The sequence below is a fragment of the Pleuronectes platessa genome, chromosome 12 (assembly GCF_947347685.1).
Source record: "Pleuronectes platessa chromosome 12, fPlePla1.1, whole genome shotgun sequence".
Lineage (NCBI taxonomy): Eukaryota > Metazoa > Chordata > Actinopteri > Pleuronectiformes > Pleuronectidae > Pleuronectes > Pleuronectes platessa.
In genome coordinates, this window is record NC_070637.1 from 9,363,509 (window position 1) to 9,382,011 (window position 18,503).

An 18,503-nucleotide genomic window follows, 5' to 3' on the forward strand; every position below is an offset into this window, starting at 1 on the left:
CATCAAGAAACAACATAAGGTCCAAATTTGGAGGTTTCCAGTGCTTCATAAGCTCTCCCTTTAATGCCATGACCTGTATGTGTGGCTTTATCATCGTCATACAATGCAACGTCGTTACTAAATACACCCACATCCACAGCCGCCGCCGTAACTCACACATGCTAAAAGATCAACTTTGATTAACTTACATCGAATCAGATAAATCAACTGGTCACTCTGTTGAATTAAGTCTGTTGTGATAAGAGAAAATAGGGAAATCAATCATCTAATCAGAGCAGCTCTTAGTCGGCCAGGAGACAGACAACGACTCTTTGTCTGATCAGAGTCGGACAACTCGGGACACAGACGCACTATCACGACAATGATGAGGTCCCTGTTCATTAACAAAATTGCTTTGATCACTGGCACAAGGTTAGGATCTTAACTCGATCACATTCACTGTGTTTGCAGCGAGCTCTGCAGTTCTGTATGAAGACTCAACCTATCAGGGCAGCTGGAGTAGTTTTCATGTAAAACGATTAGTTTAAAAAAAAAAAACGGTCTGTGTCCTACCATCTTACTGAGGCCCTGCTTCTTCACTTCTCTGAATAAATTGCAGATATGCTGGACAATCTCTCTTCTCGTATATTTAAGTAAATAATAGAACATACAAACTAGTAGAATACTCAATAACGACATCTCAACCATCTCCGCCCATATCAAATACAGAGAAAAATAAATTGAGCTCAGAGGAATGCAGTTTGATAACACATTCTTTCAACTCATAACAATAAAACAGATTGCCTGCCCCTCGCTGCCAAAATGCACTCAATACTTCCAACAGAGTCAGAGATGAGAACAAGAATATGTTTTTCCATCATTTATTTTGCAAATGTGCCATAAACACTTGCAAAAAAAAACAAGCATCTTAAAGTTGGTCCAGTAGAAAAAAACAAACAAACACTTGAATGATTTAATACTTTGTTTTTCAGCTTTCAATTCTGTCAAGTGAATTTGTAGTCTATATTTAAGTCTAAATGAGGGAGCTGATTGCTAGAAGGTTTTTTCCCAAAGAATCTGTTTTTTCCTTTTTAACCGTACATAAATATCCAGAAATCAACCTCCTTTCCTAAAGCAAAAGCTAAGAAAGAGTAAAATGCCTGGATAGAAACTGTATCAACATCTACATAAGAAAAAAGGGATTAGCTGACTATAAAATGTACACTTTTTTTTTAATTTAACTTAAAATTCACATTCATATATAAAACTTACAAAACCTGGATCTTTCAAACCTACTAAAATAGCTTTTCTCTTCTGTTACTGTTGAAAGATCATTTTAAATTACCATAAATTTAATGGATTATTTATTTATGTATTGTCAGCATCATTAATGTCATCATCTCTGCCACATTGTTTTTGTTCTTTTTTCCAAAACTTTTTTTTCTTCTTGAATCATTTCAAAAAACACATAAGTCAATAAATTAACATGCTACCTCAGTCCCTGAAAGCCAATACTCAACTGTGTTACTGAGTGAGAGTAAGACAGGTGTTTGTGTATTAAAATGTGTCTGTATGTGTGTGTGTGTGTGTGTGTGTGTGTGTGTGTGTGTGTGTGTGTGTGTGTGTGTGTGTGTGTGAGAGAAGTATTGTACACGTAACCTGTTAGCGTTCCTGCCTCAAACACAACGTTAAGGTAGGAAGGGATGGGGTTATTTCAGAGTCCATACAAAAAATAATTCATTGTAAATATATAATATATATTTATACATATTTGAATATATTTACAAATATACCCAGCACTATACATTATACTGTGTATTTATTTTTCTCCAGAATAATTGGGAAGTTTTATCAAGCGAAGTGAAGAAAAAAAAGCATCAATATTACAAAATAAACAGGAGAGCAGTTTCTATATGTGCTCTCCTCCTACTCCTCTGTTTTGTTAGTCGGAGCTCTGTCTCTCAGTCTGTTTTCCTATTTTGTCTTCCTCCTCTTGTCCCTTGTTTTAAGTTCACGTCGATCCATGTACATTCCTCCAGGAGCAAACAACAGTCTTGGAATGCCAGCCACTGGAATGGGATCACCAAACAAGTTAATGCCTCTCTGGTTACAAACATGAGAACCAAAATGAAAAGTCTGTGTATTTACATGAAGGGGGAGGAGGAAGAGGAGGAGGAGGAGGGTGCCCGGTGAAGTTCAGTCCATTCAGTCAGTAAAAAAAAACAGCTTCTGCAGGGTCCCTGTCCTCTCCTTTAAGACCACGTGTGAGCATGCCATGTGTGTAGGGTGTAATGTGTGTGTGCACATGGCAGTGAGAGTCTGTGACAGCAGCGCTGCCACCGGCCCAGTCCCGTCTGGGTTCTCCTTCAGTCCACTGGGAGCCAGAGGGGTGATGGGGGGGCAGGAGGTTGGGTGCATGTCAGAGAAGGGGTCTGTGCTGCGTGTGTTTTGGGGTGTTTCGCGGTAGAGTGCGGGGGGGGGGGCCTCATGTTTTGACGTTTCCATTGATGTGCTGGTACTTGGAGAGGCAGGGCTCATCTGGTAACGGCTCGTGGGAAAACACGGAGTCGTCACTGGAGGAGCAGGAGCTGCGAGTGTCGGGGAAGCTGGGGGAATACTGCTCTGCGGGGGCGCACAGGTCCAGGTACTCCTGCAGACACAGGGAGAGAGAGAGAGAGAGAGAGAGAGTCGTTTTACACTCAGACACCAGCTCATGTGTTACGAAAAGTAAAAAAATGCTTCAAAGTAGTGAGAGGCAAAAGACCCAGAGCAAACAAGAGAACATAAATATAGAGGTGAAATCCAGTCAACAAGAACAGGGACTTTCCAGCGGAGGGTGAGAGAGGTGGAGGAGCAGACTATCACCTTTATTATGATACTTATCTAAATCGTAGAAAATCTCCCCGACAGGATTTATGAAACGGAGCAGAGCAAATAATCTTTAACTAGATACTATGAAAAAATATTTTCAGGGATAACAAGTCATAGATTCAATGTTGGATCGTTGACTGATCCAGTGCAGGATGAAGATAGCAGGGTTGACCTAATTGCGGTTTTAGTCCACTATATAACAGCTTGATGTGGTTGTGAAGCTAAGGATGAGAGGATATAGATGTTTAGGCCTTTACAGCATCCCCTCACATCACTCAACTTCAATCCAAACCAATGTGACATCGGACTCCGAAACGCCCGACATAAATGCAGTAAGAGGGCTGGAAGAAATAAAGGCACTGGCAGAGGACGAAAACCCCAAGAAGTCCTGTTATTAATTTTTGACTCGGCCCAGCGCTGTTAAGTTGTTTTGGTCTGCATTTTTTTTCTCCCCCCTCGTCTTTCATGGCTGTTTTTGGGAATAGTTGTGAGGAAGACGAGTTTTTGGGGGTTTTCTATTAAATGAGCACTGGCCTCCATTTTCCCAGCTCGACACGGGGAGGCTCACATTACTAAAAACGTACAACATCTGCCAGCGGTTTGGGGCAGAGGAAAGGAGGGGGGAGGAGAAAGGCAAGAAAAAAAGCCACTTTATTCCATTTCAAATGTTCAAGCTCCATGTTGGATTTTTTTGGCATAAATTCACAAAGTTCCAGCTCCGGAGCAGACGAGCCCTGACAGCTTTCCATTGACGGCCTCTTCTCACGTCGACACGCGCATATTGGACAAGACAAGACGGGGAATGGAAAGAAACACTGGCCATTATAGGAAGCGAGGCATTGATGTGATGATTGGGCAACTTCACTGGGCCATAGCGGCCATGTTGGCCTGGATCAAATCATCTGGCCCTTTTTTCGGCCACCATTTGGACCTCATGTCAGCAACATGGCTGCTAATATTACTTTTGCTTTCAGCAGAATTGTGCTGAACCCCACAGACCCTGGCAGGAGTGTGATTTTGTTTGGATTGAGGAGCATGTTACTGTGTGTAGGAATGTATAATATTATTCAGTTTTACTGTTGTGAAATACTGGACATTGCCAGGAAATTAAACTGCTTGCGTAGCATGGTTCCTGACCACCCTGAATCCTGGAACCTCGTGCGCAGGAGAACAAGTGAGCTGCACTCACCTCGTTGCTGTTGAGGGTGAGGATGCGATCCAGATCCTCTACTAGCTGCTTGAAAGTGGGTCTCTGGGAGGAGATGGCATGCCAGCAGTCTTTCATCATCATGTACCTGACAGAAGTAAAATCAGTATTAGTTGAATCAAAGAAGACGAATGGATGGAAGGAGACAGAATTCAGTGTAGTAGGCTTTATTCAGTTCGTCCAAACTCAAGCTGCGGCGCACTCCTCGTCTGCCTTGTCCTCACGTTGGAAAATCTGTTGAATGATTAATACCTCTGGGCCCAGGAGTCTCCATATTGAATCAATGATCTCTCACTTTCTCACAGTTTGACAGACTGCTGGTAAACACACCTCCCAGTGCTTTGTCTTTCTTTCACTGCTCTACTCTGTTCTCCAGTGTGGCACCATGGCAGAGCTGGGCCATTGTCCACTGACAGATTGTGAATGAGGACACTGATAGCAGCCAGTCCCAGCTGTGCAGAGCCCCTGACAGAGTGGACACAGAGCCCCAGAGTCATGGATCTGATGGAGACTGGGATGGGGCCGACTCTCGTGGTAAGAGCGAGTGTGTGTTTGGGTCTCAGCTAGGTTAGGGAAGATGCCAGTTTGGCAGAGATGAGCAACACTTACAGTTCGTTGGTGCAGTTGCCAGGCTTGTCCATGCGATGGCCCTCTTTGAGCAACTTGAACAGCTCCTCGACGGGGATGCCAGGGTACGGCGAGCCCCCGAGGGTGAAGATCTCCCACATCAGCACCCCAAACGACCAGCTGGTCAGAGAGAAACAGACATATATGTATTATTAATAATCAATTCACACAACAAGAATGACAATGAAAGAGTAGATTTTGTGTGTAAGTAGCGCTCAAAAGTGTCCAGCTTGATTTAAATAACAAGAGCCCTGTTGAGTGTCACTTTCCTTTAACCTACAGATAACTTAAAGAAACTCGCTGAACCAAAGTTTGGAAACAACTTCAACAGCGTGACAACAGTGGTGTCAATGCCCTCTTTCTGCCGTCCGGTGGCTTGTGGCGCAAACCCACTCCCATTCTGGCCCTGATCTCAATGCTGGCTTTTGTGCCGGGCTGGCCTGTCACACAGGCTGCCATTGTCTGCTCACACCACACCAAAACAAACAGCAGACCACCCACAGCGGAACAAAAGAGGAGGGACAGGTCCGGTTATGTCCAGTGAATATTAACTATTAACTACTTCCTCATAGCAGGATCCGGTAGTTAAATATCAGCGATTCCATGCCGCTGATTTTCCATTGCTGCAGACCGTGCTGCATGTTTACATCACAGAACCAGATTTCAAATGAATCATGCCTGGCCTGACAGCACGATTGATTCAGGTCCACACGAAAGGGCTGAATTATAACACCCAGACACATTTATAAACATGAATGCGCTCATGCACTTTATGGCAGCCATGGGCCATGTTAGTGGTCCAGCCAGGCAAAGACGGCATGGATAGGCAGGTCGGCTGGTTATCAGCTGGTCCATCTGTTTACACAGCCAGGCCCAGGGTTTGGCCTGGCCTCTATCACAGGGTTGTATCTCTTCGCTTGTTGACACACTCATCTCTCCTTTCTGTGCTACTTTGTGAGTGTCTGTCACCGCTAGTCAACCTGTCGGGACCGCGCAGCTTTGTGTCCACCTGCAGCCAACCATGACTCTCCAAATAAACAAGCACGCCAACATGCTCCGGGTCACTGTCACAGACCTGGCATTCAACCTCGCACGAGCGTTATTTCTGTAGGACTATATCCTGGAGTCATACCTCATTACGGCCATATCTCATTTAATTAGGGTGCTCCTCCGCTGCTGATGTTGATGATATTGACCCGAAAAGCAACATGAATATAAAATGACAGAGAAACACTCGATACATGTGCACGCATCAGTGGATCTGATCCAAACATAATGATTCGAGGCTCTGGGACGTGGCGTAGGAGCTGAAGGGACTTTTCTATTTCTCGGTGATGGGGAGGGATCAGACCCCCCACCACTAAGCCTGGTAATGACTCCATGTGTCGGGGCTTGAGCGACCACTCTTAACTCTTAACTACGCCAGCCCAAGCCGAGTCCCCAGGGCACATTTGTCAAAACAACAGGGGGCGAGTTGCATTGGAATTCATGTATTCATTTAATCTGATGTCATGTATGGATCGCCTGTGCCTCTGGTGGTGTTGGAGCATGAGCACACCCCCCCTCCATCCCACCCACCCGGCCCAACACCTCTCCTCATCTTGCCTCTCCCTTCACGTGCCACATGAAAAAGCCAATTACTAAAAGTGAGTGATGAAACATAATTAGCAGTGAGCTGGGAGATGGGACTACAGTAGCCACTTGGTGCCTCCTGCACTCCCCCAGTTTATTGATTGGTGCTGTGCTAAGGTACATGAAGGGCATCATGTGTACGTACAAATATTATTTATGTGCACAAACACACACACACACACACATGGACATGGCAGATATTCTCTATCCAAGTCCTTAACTGTATGATTGCTAGATTCTCTGTGCTACTGGTGTATGACTCACACACACACAAATTCTTCTTTCCCAGGGGTCAACATGTAAGGCATTTATCTAATTGCCACATGCACTTTCTGCCGCCAGTGTCTGGAGCAGAAACTTCAAACAACACTGTCAGAATGCATAAGACTCAAACACCGAAAAGAGAGGGACGCGCTCCCTTTGTTCTGTTTTTAGAATGAGTGCTCTTCACCTTAAAAAAAAAAGAAAAAGGGACAGAGACGGGTCAGCAATTCACACGGCAGATGAATGAAATTAAGAACGATGGGGTGAAAGGAGGGAGGAGGGGGGAGGTTATTTTGATAGTGGAACAGCTCCAAAAAACGATGAGCCTCATGTTCAAAGTGTTGCTGAATGAAGAGAGGAGAACGAAGACGGGACGGCTGGTAGGAGGAGTTTTGGGGGGGGGGGGGGGGGGGGGGGGGGGAGGTTGTAGGGAGAACGAGGCCCAGGACTGGAGGCGCTTGCTTATTGTTGCGTTTATACATGTGTGGAGGCCCAAAAGGAGGGGAGACTTCCGAGCTGAGCCGGAGGAGCGAGGGGTGAGGTGGTGGGAGAGGAGGTGCTTGGTGGGCTCTGGGCTCCTTCCAGGGCCCTTTGAAGCCGGTCAGATTAGTAACACGGCATTGACTACAAGTCTAGCGTGAAATCCTCACTTTTGCCACAGACTGGCCAGGGTTGGCCCCTTTTAACCAGTCAACCCCCTCGCATCTACCATTTACCAACACTGCACCAAAAACACCTCACCCTCTCCTGAAAAACAACCCTCGGAACCTGACTGCAGGCTACAAGAAACATGCTGGGCTCCACATTCAGTCTTAAAAACAGCATGAAATAGATAGTTTACTGTGTTAGATAAAAAAAAAATTGTCATCACAGATGTGTAGCAGCTTGTTTCATACTTACACGTCACTCTGGTGTGTGTAGACCCGGTCAAACAGCGCCTCTGGAGCCATCCATTTTACCGGGAGTCGACCCTGAGGACACACACAGGTGAAGGATTAGCCAAATTCTACACACACACACACACACACGTGCGAACCCAGACACACACACCACCTCTGAACACTTTACTTTCTGTCCCGTTCAGCATATTTGAATTAATTTACTGCTAAAAGATCTCATTACTCCTGGAGAGCCTGGGGAATACGACACTAGGCCCCAGCAGTATAGAGCCTGTCTGGGAGGAGGATTTCCCAGAGGAGCATTTAGATTGTAAATGCAATAGAGCTGATAAACAGGGTCACAGATAAAGAGAGTTTATCTCCATGTGCCATTAAAACACTGGCTGGGAAGCTAAGCACGGCTCACAGGGCAGCCTCGATCAATATCTGTGTGGCAGCCTACGGGCAAGAACACTGACACACTCAGTTATAAAGAAGCAACATCTAAATACATCCTTATAAAATAGATTTTTTTTTTGAACTGCTTTAAATACGAATGAGAAACAAGATGAACATATATTACATAATATAATATCACAGGGAAATACGACAATAAAAGTGTGACACCACAATGGCAGCTCTGTCTCGACTGGTTTAATGCAAGTGATCATCGTTGTAGCTGCCGTCGTTTTCCTGATCATCAGTACCAGCAGCATCATTGTGTATTTTTGTTGTTGTTGTTATTGTCAGATAGTTCTCAGCATGACGATGAAAAGGCAACCATGCATGCTAAATGAGGACGTGCCGGCAGCGCTGCTCTACGGTGGGAAATATAGACACTTTGGAGACGTCGATTGTGTTTAAGCCGCTCTCTCTCTCTCTCTCTCTCTCTCTCTCTCTCTCTCTCTCTCTCTCTCTCTCTCACTGGTTCTCTCGCTGGCTAATTGTATAAATGTCTGTGGAAGCAAAGGAACAAGAGAGTGAGGGATAAACAAGGCAGAGTCTCCAGAAGCACTACATTCACAGGCTGCCTGGGAACCCGCCGCTTCTGCCAAGACACCAGCCGAGGGAGAGAGAGAGACAGAGAGATGAGGGATTCAGAGAAAAAGAGAGAAAGACGGGGTGGTCTAATCTCAAACTGCGTCTCCTAAAGACATCCCACTCCCTCAACGTGCCCATCCCTCAGTGTGCAGCATGCGGGTGGAGGACTCACATTGGTCGTCTTTTTATAGTAGTCGATGTTGTGGACGTCCCTGGCCAGGCCGAAGTCAGCAATCTTCATGATGTTGCTCTCTGTGACCAGGACATTCCTGGCTGCCAGGTCTCTGTGTATACACTGGGATGGAGAGAGTGAGAAATGGGGGGGGGGGGGGGGGGGGGAGAAAAAAACAAGAGGAGACAAAAGAGGGGAGGAGGACACAGGTGGGGAAAAGAAAAGAATATGACAGTTACTCATACCATAAATAAATCAACACAGAAACAGGTGTATACTTAAATTGGAATGGTCTTTAAATGTTTGTGATGCAAGTAATGGTGCAGAAATCTCCTGCACAGAGGTAACACTTGACTGAATAACATGACGCCACAGCGACTGCACCAACAAGAACATGTCTGGATAAGTAAAGATTCCACACATACTTTGCCGCATACTGTAAACGGCCGGAGTGTGTGCATCAATGCGCATGTGTAAGTATGCATACGTGAGTGTGTGTGTGTGTGTGTGTGTGCACGCTCTGTCACATTCCAACAGTGAGAGGGAGCGTGAGGCTGCATTTGGCCAACATGGCCGTACCCCCATTGTGAAAACTTCATAATTCTCCCACACAGAGGGGCTTTTGTTGTGGAATGAGAGACAATGTGGGGATTGGGCAGAGGGTCAGCGTAGTGTTTTTAGGAGACAACATTCCCACAGTGACGCACAAGCAAGCTTCCAATGCAAAAACCTCCCTGGGTACAGCACATCAAAACGCTGTGTGAACTGGCTGCAGAGGGGGATCTGACGTGGGGACAGGACTTTGTTTGTGTGTTTGTGTGTTAGAGTGTGTCGTCCCCTTACCTTCTGCGATGCTAGGTACTCCATGCCCCGTGCCACCTGGTACGTGCAGGAGACCAGATCTTTGAAAGTGAGCTGTTCGTCTGAGACGCGGGTGATGTCGTAGGAGTATTCCATGCCAGGGGGCCGACGGGCTCGGAGGTACTCCCTGAGGTTGCCTTTGGAGGCGTACTCCACTATCACATAGAGGGGGCCTGCGGTGGAGAGAAGACTCACATTACCTTTTGAACGCGGTTATAAATTATTCCTTTTGAGAGAAAGCGGCACTGAACAAAATTCAGGGTGAATTCTGCATGGAATACATAAAGAGCAGGCACCTCTCTTTTGAATGTTAAGACAATTTCTGTTCTGTTCTGTTTCAGTTCTTTATCCACTCTTCACATCTAATTAAAATCCATCTACATGACATTGAAATGGCTTCTAGCTTCCTCCAAAGAGCAAAAGCACCTTGACATACACGACCTGTCTGATGAGGTCTGATGACACACTTCAGGAATTTGTTTGAAGCATGCAGCAACATTTAGTACAATATTGTGGAGAGTTAAAGTTAGGGTTGGTAATCCTGGAAAAGCTAGCAAGAGCCGGCTACACTTGTGCTACTCACCCTCTTGTGTACAGGCCCCCAAGAGATTAATGATGTTCTTGTGTTTGCCGATCATCTTCATCATCTCCATCTCTGACACCAGGTCGGACAGGTCTTTCTCAGTTGCGTCATCTGAGAAACAGAAGAAGATGGATGAGCGTTGCCAGAGCGAACTCAGAAAAACAAAAACAAACACACCACTCCTGTCTTCCCTTTAACCCTTTGGACTCTGGACTAGGGGGCTGCCCTCCCAATTCAGACAACACCCTGTTTTGTCGGTGCGTCTGAATAAGTGCGGCCGAAGGACAATGTGGGCTTAAGTTACGGCAGGGGAGCGAGGGAAGCTCCTCATGCAGACTACAGAGGCATCCTTTCAGTGTCAGGAGGAGGGAGGAGGAATTAAAGAAGCTCAATCTGGATTCATTATCTGCTGCACAGGCTACTTTTTCATGGGGCTGATTGAGGCGGTGCAGGTCAAAATGGCATAGCCTGCATTCCTGTGCACCATTACCTTACCTGAAGTGGTTCTTTCCCTTGTCAAAGTGGGTCCGGTGGCCTGCTGCTGTACCTGATCTCACCCCCCCACCAACCTCAAACCAACCCAACGCCCCCCTCCTGCTGCTTTCATTAATCACTCCAGTGCTGCTAGTGTGACTTGCCTCTTTGTGTGGGCGCTGACTGAGCTCCAGCCAGCTGCTGCTCTGAGGTCAGGTATGTGACCGCCCCTAACCCTCACCTACCCAACCCACCTCCCCCAAGCTGTCACTCAGCAGCCAACAATAACGAATAATAATGGCAGCCCCAGGCTCCGCCTTGCCCTTTTTCCTGAACCCTCACTGGAGGATAAATCACCTATAAAATGTACTCAGGTTGCCCACAAGACATAAAGCAGTGTACAGTATATTTCATCCCATTGGTGTGATGTTAAACATGAACATGACGTTTACCATTACAACCTCAGTGTGATTGTGCATCGGAACTAGAACAACTTACCTTTCAGCATCTTGACGGCGACAGTCACGGCTTCCTTAGGTTTTTCCTTATCGATGCCCAGGCCCTCTGCCATTACAACTTGGCCAAAGCAGCCTTCACCGAGGGGTTTGCCCAGGGTCAACCTGCAGCCGCGAGACAGCAACACAGAGCGAAACACAAGAATACACAGACGGGATGTTGATTAGCTGCTGGAACACAAATTAAAAAACTGTGCAGAACCAAACAGGTTAGAGAGAGAGTACGAGTGACAGAGGGAAAGAAACCAGGCACCAAGCCAGTTTCTCAACCTCACCCTGTCTTTTTTTGACTCGATCGCTCCCTCTGTTTCAATCAGATTGTGTCTGTGTGAGTGCTTTATTGGCGTGGTGACTGCAGCCCGTGCCAGGGCAGTAGGTAGGAAGGCAGACGTGGCAACGATAATCACCTGATAAAGCCAGCGAGAGCCTCTCATTTATAAACTCTTTACCTTGCCCTGGCATGCTCCAATATACACTCTTTACAAGGCATTACGCAGGGCTTAGCTTAGCCCCAACACATTAGCCTGTGATGGATGGAATGCTGACTTTGTGTTTCCATACAGGTGCGCCTGACTTCAGTACCAGATGGGAATTCAAGCACTATTTTAATTTCAAAATAGATGGTGTGTTAAACTTAATGTCCTTACATCATTACACTATCTACTACAATTATCACAGCAATTACCTATCACAGCGACGGCACCAACATGACCTCAGTTAGCGTTCCCTATATGATTGACAGGTGCTGGTCCCTTCCCTAAGGCTTAGCATCCTGGCTATGTAAACAATCACGCCGCGCACCGCAGAGACGAAGGCCTGAGGCCGGCGCCCTGCCATAGTAACACAATCCCCTATCTGTCCGCACATGCTCACCACGCTCAATGGCAGCCATTCTGTCCATCCAGCCACACATAATCAATGTTATTTTTCCTCCACGCAAACTGCAAACGTTAGCATTCCTCTGTGTTCTGCAATCCCAACATGATCCCTCAGGCGCTGGGATGACGGGAGGGAATAAAGACCCAAACACAGAGCTGTATTCAGCCTAGACAAAACATCCCTTTTGGTTGGTTCATCAATTAAAATCAAAATCTTTTCCCCACGATGGCATTTTGCATGTGCGTAGAGAGTCAGGATGGATTTTTTTTTCCACTGATGAGGGATGATACAATTTATGATTCCAGCTCTCTTTTTTTTTTTTTACAACCATTTTAACAAAAGACAGACATTCATGTTTATGCTTTAGGATTTTCCCCTTGTCTTTCAAAACCAGAGGCCTCGAGTAGGTATTAAACTCCTGTAACCTTTGCTGTTCCATTAAATCCAGCTTGAAGCTTATCACTGGCCACTGCAACTGTGACTAACCGAAACCTCAGCGGCGCTAAGTCCTCTGGTATGAAACTGAGCAAACACTCCTCGCCCAAACATGCAGATGAAAGCAGCGAGTTGCGAACCACTAATTAGCACAGCACCATTCTTCGTCATCAGAAGCATGTGTGTGTGTGTGTGACTATGTGTGAGTGAGAGTGTGATGTAGCAGAGGTTGTAATGAAGAGACAGGGGGCAGGAGGGGGCCGGGTGCCAAGTTCAGGTCGTTTTACTACAGCAGCAGCTACCACAACCATTATTCACTGGGTGGTCGTGATTGTCTTTGTGTTAATGACACTCTTTACCTACGACAATACTTATCTGATCATTTAGCAGCTGACATACAATCAAATAGATGCTCATCTTGTTAACATTGCCATTATCCACTATTGAAATGCACCTTTAAGCCAAAGATAGTTGAAGACAGAGGCCAAGGGTGTAGCACTGAAAGCTGTCAGACTGTCACTCTATGCAGACCTTGAATTTCAATCTGAGTGAGTTATTAGAAATATCTCTTTGATAATCACATGAAAGTGGAGGAGCAGATCAGCATTTTAAAGACTTCAAGCTGGAGCTTAATCAGGTTCATATAATAATGTATTATGAATTTCATTAAATGACTTGCGATCAGGACAAGGCCAGATTCACTATTTTTAGTCAGTGAAACCAGCAGAAATCGTTGCATATTTTCATATTTTCTTTAACAGACAAAATTTGTTATATAGTTTCACTGTAAAATAAATTTAGAGTACATATAACCAATGAGCATCCCTCACCTGTCTCGGGAAAACTCCCAGCGTGGATCCTCAGGAAGGTCGTACTCGGGGATCGGGTCGTCGTGCGCCGAGCTCCGACGTGTCGTGATGCGTACCAGCGGCGTACTAGAGTTCATGGAATGGCTCGAGTCTGCCGACACCTACAGTAAGAGAAAAATTGGCTGATCACCGGAGTCTGGGTTCATAAGTCAGCTAAAGCTCTAAGACATCACCAGAGGAGTTTGGAGTAAATGAGTGAATATTTGATTGACTTTGGTATTTCTTACTGGTTAATATGGAACAATAATGTGTAAAGTATATATCCTTAATTTGAATGGTTTGACATTAGTGTAGAGTCTGTCTCTGGGCCAGAGATTATTTCAGTTGGCATTTAGAGGCCTCGCCTCTGTCCCGAGGCTCATCTGGCCTCTCTCCACCCTAAACTTACCTTGACACAGGAATCAAGTCTCGCCGCAGAATGAAATCCAACATTTCACCTTTTAGTTATTGAAGGAAAAGCATGGCTCACACACAGAGAAAAAAAGCTCTGGCTGCATTTTGAGGCAGCAGTGCTAACTTGTTTAAAAATGCCTGCATGCCTTCTAAATGAGGCTGAGGTGGATTGTTTCAAATATCGTAACAGCATACTGCTCGCTAAAATCTGAGTTATATATGTTTCTCCACCCATGCAGCTTTCATTATATTTTTGCAGCATTACCCTCCTATATTCATGTATATTTGCAGTCTGTCATTGTATTTCTGCAGCATGCCTGCAGTGCAGTGTGTTGTTCTCCTCTAGGGGTGTTAGATGCCTTTAGAACTCTTTATCTACTTTCTGTTACCTGGCGGCGCAGAGGGATCTGCTTGGTCAGTTTGTGCACTGCCGGTTGGCCACCAAAGTCCGGTTTCTTTGCCGTGTTCCTCATGCGGCACACCACCACGATGCCCACCATGCAGGCAATGAGGAAGACGCCCGCGCAGTATATAGCGATCTCAACGTAGTCTGGAGAGAAGGGCCCGGCTTTTTTCTCGAGGGCTGAGGGAAATAAAGACGGACGTCAGGAAAAGAAAGTCTGAGTTAATCACTCTCGCACACACGCACACATGACTGACGCACAGGCACCTTCTTCATTTAAACACACATGGGTATCAGACAGACAAACACAGAGACAGATGCTGTCGGAGATGACTCATGCGTTAATATGATCACGACTGGCGGGCGAACTCAACGAAATGATTTTGTAGCGTCCTCCACTCTCTCTATTCTTTGCCAACGAATACGTTTTGAACAGGCCTGTACAGGGATTAAGAGTCTAAACAGATTATAAATCTTCACTCAGGCCTGCATATGTCTGCACTCTGTGCTAACCTTCAAAACACGCAAGCATAAACACAGACCCACAGACAACAGAACAATATGCGTTCCACTTCAAAAACGCAAACAAGGGAGAGCGGTGTCCTTCGTGGATGTATATATGGCCTGAACTTCCTGTTGAGGAAATGAGTAGAGTTTGTGTGTGTGCATGTGTGTGTGTTTGCCATATATATGGACTGTTCCATAATGCATAGCCCTCCAGAACACAAACAAGGCTCTTGTGCAGCACAGCCAGCCGAGCAGCCCGTCAGCCGGCCGGAGGTGAAGCTCCATATAGGAACCTTTCTCCGGTCTGCCTCGTATCTGCCGGTCCACAAACCGTAGCACGTGCAGGAGCAACAGCCTTGATGGTGCCACTGGTGCATATAGAGCAAATCAAGGCCAATAAATATCCCTTATTACTCCAAAAGGAAAATGGTTTGTCTGTGATCATTATGATGTCTTGTTTACAGACAAAATCAAACTATTATCTCATTACAATATAAAGCGAGCGTGGTCTGTTAAGCCCCGCAGACTCATCTACTCTCATCGATCTCATTTAATGCCCACTCTACTTTTGGCCAGAACTCTCGCAGAAACGTTTGTTCTGTTTCGCCTGGAGTGAACTCGAGCAGACTCCCACAGTGAGTTTGATGTATCTGATCCTTCGGTATGCATAATTACAGACCAGACATACAGCGACAGACAAAAATAGGATAAAACAAGTCGACAAATGGGAACACACACACACACACACACACACACAAATGGACAAACATTTGCATGCATGAGATTCATCGTGCAGTGGCAGAGAGGTTTGGCCCTGATAATCGAGAAAGTCAAGCCAACTTGTAGCAAGTGTTGAGCTTTAGCTTTCGACCTTTATTTCAAGGGGAAATAAGGATCTTAAAAGTAGGCAATTATCAGAGCCAGGAAATAAGTGGAGAAACATTTTGAGGCGTAAGTGAAATGCATGTGAGAAAAATATATTTGTTTTACATGCAGAACTGAAGTGTGGCACTGGAAAGTTTTCCCCAAGGAGCAGGAGAGAGATGTAACAGAGGGAAAAGAGGAGGCGGGAGACAAACCCTCCCCTGCTTCGGGAGTCTGGAGACACTCGAGCTGCTCTGGGAGCTCCACTTCCGCCTGAGAGTTATAATAAGTCCTCTGCTAACTACCCCGTTATCTGCTCTGAGCTTTCAACAGCTCACCAATCCCGATAATATCACGGAATATTCTTGCTATTACGTTACATTGTTTTGGAGGATGACTGTGATGGTTCATCTGATATTTGAGCAGCAGCTAGCAGGTGGGAGGGTTTGCCTTAGTTCGAGGTCAATGCAATTACATAATCAAACTTTAAGACAAGAAAATAAAAAGAGAAAGGAAAGTTTTCAAGTGTATATACCTGGAAGCACCGTCAACCAAGCAGTGTGATAGGAGATCCCAATAGAATTACCCGCCAAGCACGTATACTCCCCAGCATCTTCAAATGTTACATTGGGCAAGTAGAGAACTTCTATCTCCTTATCAGTGGTGTTAACACCTGCGGTCTGGGATGGGAGAAGAGGAGGAAGAGCAGGAGGAGGAGGAAGAGAGGGTCAAAGATAAGGAGGAAGAGTCACAGAGAAGGATGAGGGAGGACAGAGAAAGGGAAACAAAATGAGACCCCGACACCAGGAGAGAAATAAGAGGAGCTGGATGACGTCCGTCGTGGAGTTTCCATCTAGAGCAAAGGATTATGGGAGTTTCCATGGGTGGGTAGGAGGAGGCTTCATAAACAAAGACATGGATAGAGCCCAGTATGCCACCAAAACACAGGAAAATGGAGTCAATACACCAATAATAATAAATAAAACCCCAAAGGTTCCCATCACCAACAGAACCTGCTAAGACCAGTCCACCCACTGGAGTGGACACATGCATAAACAGACACAGAGAACATGGAGAGCACTGCACTGCAACACCATACACCATCTTGACACAGCTTGCTACACAGGAGGAGATGGATACAACTTAAAGATAAGAAAGAAGAGAGAGGTGAGACCAAGCTGTGACAATTTCAGAGTGTAGGTATGCAGGTCGGAGCAGTGCTTCCATGGCTGAACCCGGTCTCCACCGTGGAGGGAGCAGCTGAAACACAAGAGGTCCAACATTAAGGGGGAAGAGAGGGTCTGTGAGCCCCAGGACCACCAAGAGACCACAGGCAGGATCACCACCACAGCACAGCAGGTCAGGGACGAGGCCCAGGAAACCACACTGGGAGGGAGGGTAGATGGGGCGGGGTCTCAGGGGGTTACCTGGGATGACAGTCAGCCAGCCTGACTGGTTGGCCTCGCCTATATAATTGGAGACTTTACAGATATACTCTCCGGCATCGTCCTCGGTCACGTTGGTGAGGGTGAGCACCTCCACGTCCGAGCTGTTAATGCCTGAACGCTGCAATCCACACATACACACGTCAAGATTTCAACATGGTCAATCTAAATAAACACGTAGAATTAATCAGACAGGCATTGTGACTACAGCTACTGGATATGGATATCTGCAGGAGAGAAGAGACAGCAGGAATCACCACCAAGAGCCAGGATGGAAAATACCTATCCGCTAATAAGGAAGGAAATGTAATCATTAGTTCCTGATACAGTCTGAGCTTTGAAATTTAACCCGAAACACCTGAAACCAAGAAAATAAAAACAAGAAGGAAGGGTTTGATTCTAATCAAGAGGATAAACTGAAAAAAAGAGGAAGAAAAGGAATGTACCTTTAGCACCCGGACGTAGGGGTGTCCATCTGGGCCATAGCGACTGCCGTTCTGCATGATGTGTTTCAGCCACTGGATGTGAGGCTGGGCGTCGCTGTAGACCTTGCAGACAAAGCGGGCTTCCTCTCCCACATTCACAGTGGTGTTAGCCGGGAGACCAGCCTGGAGAATGGGCCGATGAGGGGAGCGCTCTGTTGGTAGCGAGGAGAATGTTGGTGTTAACGTTCAAAGATGGAAAGCGTTTCAAAAACTAGGTAGTACCTTCGAACAACCAGGTAAATCTGACACCTTGTGAGAACTGCAGAGCTGCATGTACTGTGATTGTGAATGTTTCCCAGCTACCCTAACAGTTAAAAACATGACTGCGCCTCGTTCTTATCTCTGAAGCATTTAAAGGCTTCACACTAGACAGAGAGGTGGGGAGCATTTTTATCTCAGAAACTAAAATAGCTGCAGGAGATGGAAGAGGACTCCTCCTGAACCGGGGCGTATATGTTGCAAATGAGTGACTAAACTAAATCATGCGCCAGTGTTCAAAGTGGAACACCTTGGTAGCACCCCCCCCCACATCCATCCAGCTCTCTTCATTCTCTTACATGCAAACATTTGGCCTGCGAATCCAAACAGAGCGAGACCTGTTGAACAATGCTCCCTTTCAAAACACTGCAAGGCCTTCACAACCACACGGATGAGCCCACCAACCCCCACACTGACGGCAGCCACCCGCTGCCACCCCACACGCACACACACATAATTACATCACTCAGCCTTGGGCAATGCAGTGACTTTCCAAAACAAAGCCTTAAGGCTTAGGGAAGGTGCAGTGAATTCATTTGTGCGGTGTGTGTGTGTGTATAAGGTCGGGGGTGGGTCATGGGGGATGGTCAGAGGGGTGAGGCTGTGTGATAAAGGGAGGCTGGGTTTAAGACTAAAAAGGGAGAAAGCATTAGGAGGGTGAGCCGAGGGAAGAAAGGGGGATCAACAGACGGAGAGTAGAAAAACTAAGAGCAGAGATCTCGTCCGAGTCTCTGACCGCCTGCTTGTCTTCTTCCTCCTTCATCTTTCTCAAATCTGTCAGATCAGATGATTCCCACCCCACCTTCTCTCTCCCCATCTCCCTCCTCCTTCCTGCACATTCCTAGTACCAGCCTTGTTTAT

At 46.1% G+C, this 18,503-nt stretch overlaps 1 protein-coding gene across 6 annotated transcripts in view; it reads right to left on the reverse strand.

The window, feature by feature from the left end:
• Nucleotides 1–846: 846 nt before the first annotated feature.
• Nucleotides 847–18,503, reverse strand: part of fgfr2 (fibroblast growth factor receptor 2) — a 37,325-nt gene continuing 19,668 nt past the window's right edge. For 3 of the 6 annotated variants that reach the window (XM_053436129.1, XM_053436125.1, XM_053436126.1), the window contains 12 exons: nucleotides 17,346–17,536; nucleotides 15,990–16,134; nucleotides 14,063–14,263; nucleotides 13,249–13,387; nucleotides 11,088–11,209; nucleotides 10,116–10,226; nucleotides 9,515–9,705; nucleotides 8,672–8,794; nucleotides 7,481–7,551; nucleotides 4,667–4,804; nucleotides 4,040–4,145; nucleotides 847–2,629 (listed from right to left, as the gene is read on the reverse strand). In XM_053436129.1, coding sequence (XP_053292104.1) covers nucleotides 2,465–2,629; nucleotides 4,040–4,145; nucleotides 4,667–4,804; nucleotides 7,481–7,551; nucleotides 8,672–8,794; nucleotides 9,515–9,705; nucleotides 10,116–10,226; nucleotides 11,088–11,209; nucleotides 13,249–13,387; nucleotides 14,063–14,263; nucleotides 15,990–16,134; nucleotides 17,346–17,536 — 1,703 coding nt within the window. In that variant the 3' untranslated portion in view covers nucleotides 847–2,464. Of the gene's footprint in view, nucleotides 2,630–4,039; nucleotides 4,146–4,666; nucleotides 4,805–7,480; nucleotides 7,552–8,671; nucleotides 8,795–9,514; nucleotides 9,706–10,115; nucleotides 10,227–11,087; nucleotides 11,210–13,248; nucleotides 13,389–14,062; nucleotides 14,264–14,585; nucleotides 14,592–15,989; nucleotides 16,135–16,881; nucleotides 17,021–17,345; nucleotides 17,537–18,503 lie in introns of all 6 variants that reach the window. The other 3 variants (XM_053436131.1, XM_053436127.1, XM_053436128.1) reach the window with 3 other exon arrangements.